This window comes from Bison bison, unplaced genomic scaffold (genome assembly GCF_000754665.1).
Source record: "Bison bison bison isolate TAMUID 2011002044 unplaced genomic scaffold, Bison_UMD1.0 scf7180017851844, whole genome shotgun sequence".
NCBI classification, from domain to species: domain Eukaryota; kingdom Metazoa; phylum Chordata; class Mammalia; order Artiodactyla; family Bovidae; genus Bison; species Bison bison.
In genome coordinates, this window is record NW_011482417.1 from 8925 (window position 1) to 10159 (window position 1235).

Here is a 1235-nt window from a genome sequence, read left to right on the forward strand (position 1 = left end):
GAAGAGATATTTAGAAAAACCAGCACACAAACTGTTCAGTTCCAGAGAACCAAATACAACATCAGCTGTGAGAAACATTAAACTGTCTGAAGAGAATGGATTTCAAGGAAATGCTGCTTATTTTCTCCTCTTGGTTATTTCTGAAAGAATATTTAATGAAGAAATGCAGTGGGACTTTTCTGTTCTTTGAAGACTTTGCTTCCAAGAAACATTTGCCTGGGGTTTAAACTCTATTAGGTGTGATTTTTTTTTTTTTTTTCTCACCAGTCAATTAATTTTGCAGGGAACAAGAAGTTAGGAAGAGGCAAGGCTAAATCAATTGTCTCCAGAAAATGCACCTCAATCTTATTCTCAGAGATTTTTTTTCCCCCTTTCCCCTGCCATGCACTGACTTTTCTTTCTTAAACCAATATATCAAACTCAAGAAGTAATCCCTAGCATAGAAACATGCCCGGAAGGGAACTGGAGTTTGAGAAGAACTTCCCTGTGCAAACGGCCCCATATCTCCCAGTGTGGTAGCTCACCTACTGAGGCATCTACCACCCTTGGCGAGAATGTCACTGTCCTCCAGGACTTACCTGTCTGCTGAGAGGGCCGTGAGTGTGAAGACAGACACCCCTACTGAAGTAAGCTGGATAAAGGGGATCAGTTTGCAGCCAATTCTGCCAAACAGCCATTTGTCAGCCAGGTACCTGCTGGCATCCACAGGTGCACAGGTTACCAGGAGGAGCAGGTCTCCCAAAGCCAGGCTGGAGATGAACAGGTTCGGCACGTTTCGCATGGACTTCACAGTACAGAAGATCTTGATCAGGGTGATGTTGCCAATGAGGCCTATCAGAATGATGACTCCATAAATTGCAGGGATGACATAGAGGATCCCGGGGTGGAACCAGTCGTCATTCATGGGGAGCTCCACACTATGATTAGAAATGTTGCAGTGCACGAAATGGTCCACTTCCAAGTTCAGAAGCAAACAATCATTCAGAGCCATCCTCTGGATTCCTTCCCACCTAAAAAAGTGCCCTGAGATGCTGTTTCTTAACTTTTGACTTTGCAGTTGGGTAAAGATGAGGACAGAATCTATGCTGGGCTCTTTATCTTCTTGAATAAAAATATAGATACTGTGGCATTCAAAACTGCCTGGCACTATTTTGATGCTGGTGCTGCTCTGCTCTTCACATGACCAGTGTAATACATCTCTAAATTGAGTAAGTTAACAACAAAACAAACACAAA

At 43.2% G+C, this 1235-nt stretch overlaps 1 protein-coding gene across 1 annotated transcript; it reads right to left on the reverse strand.

Moving 5' to 3' along the window:
• Positions 1-578: 578 nt before the first annotated feature.
• LOC104997078 (gastrin-releasing peptide receptor) lies at positions 579-991 on the reverse strand (the record flags this gene model as incomplete). Its single annotated transcript, XM_010851568.1, has 1 exon — positions 579-991. A coding segment is annotated over exon 1 (413 nt), but the record flags the coding sequence as incomplete, so codon positions are not given.
• Positions 992-1235: the final 244 nt, after the last annotated feature.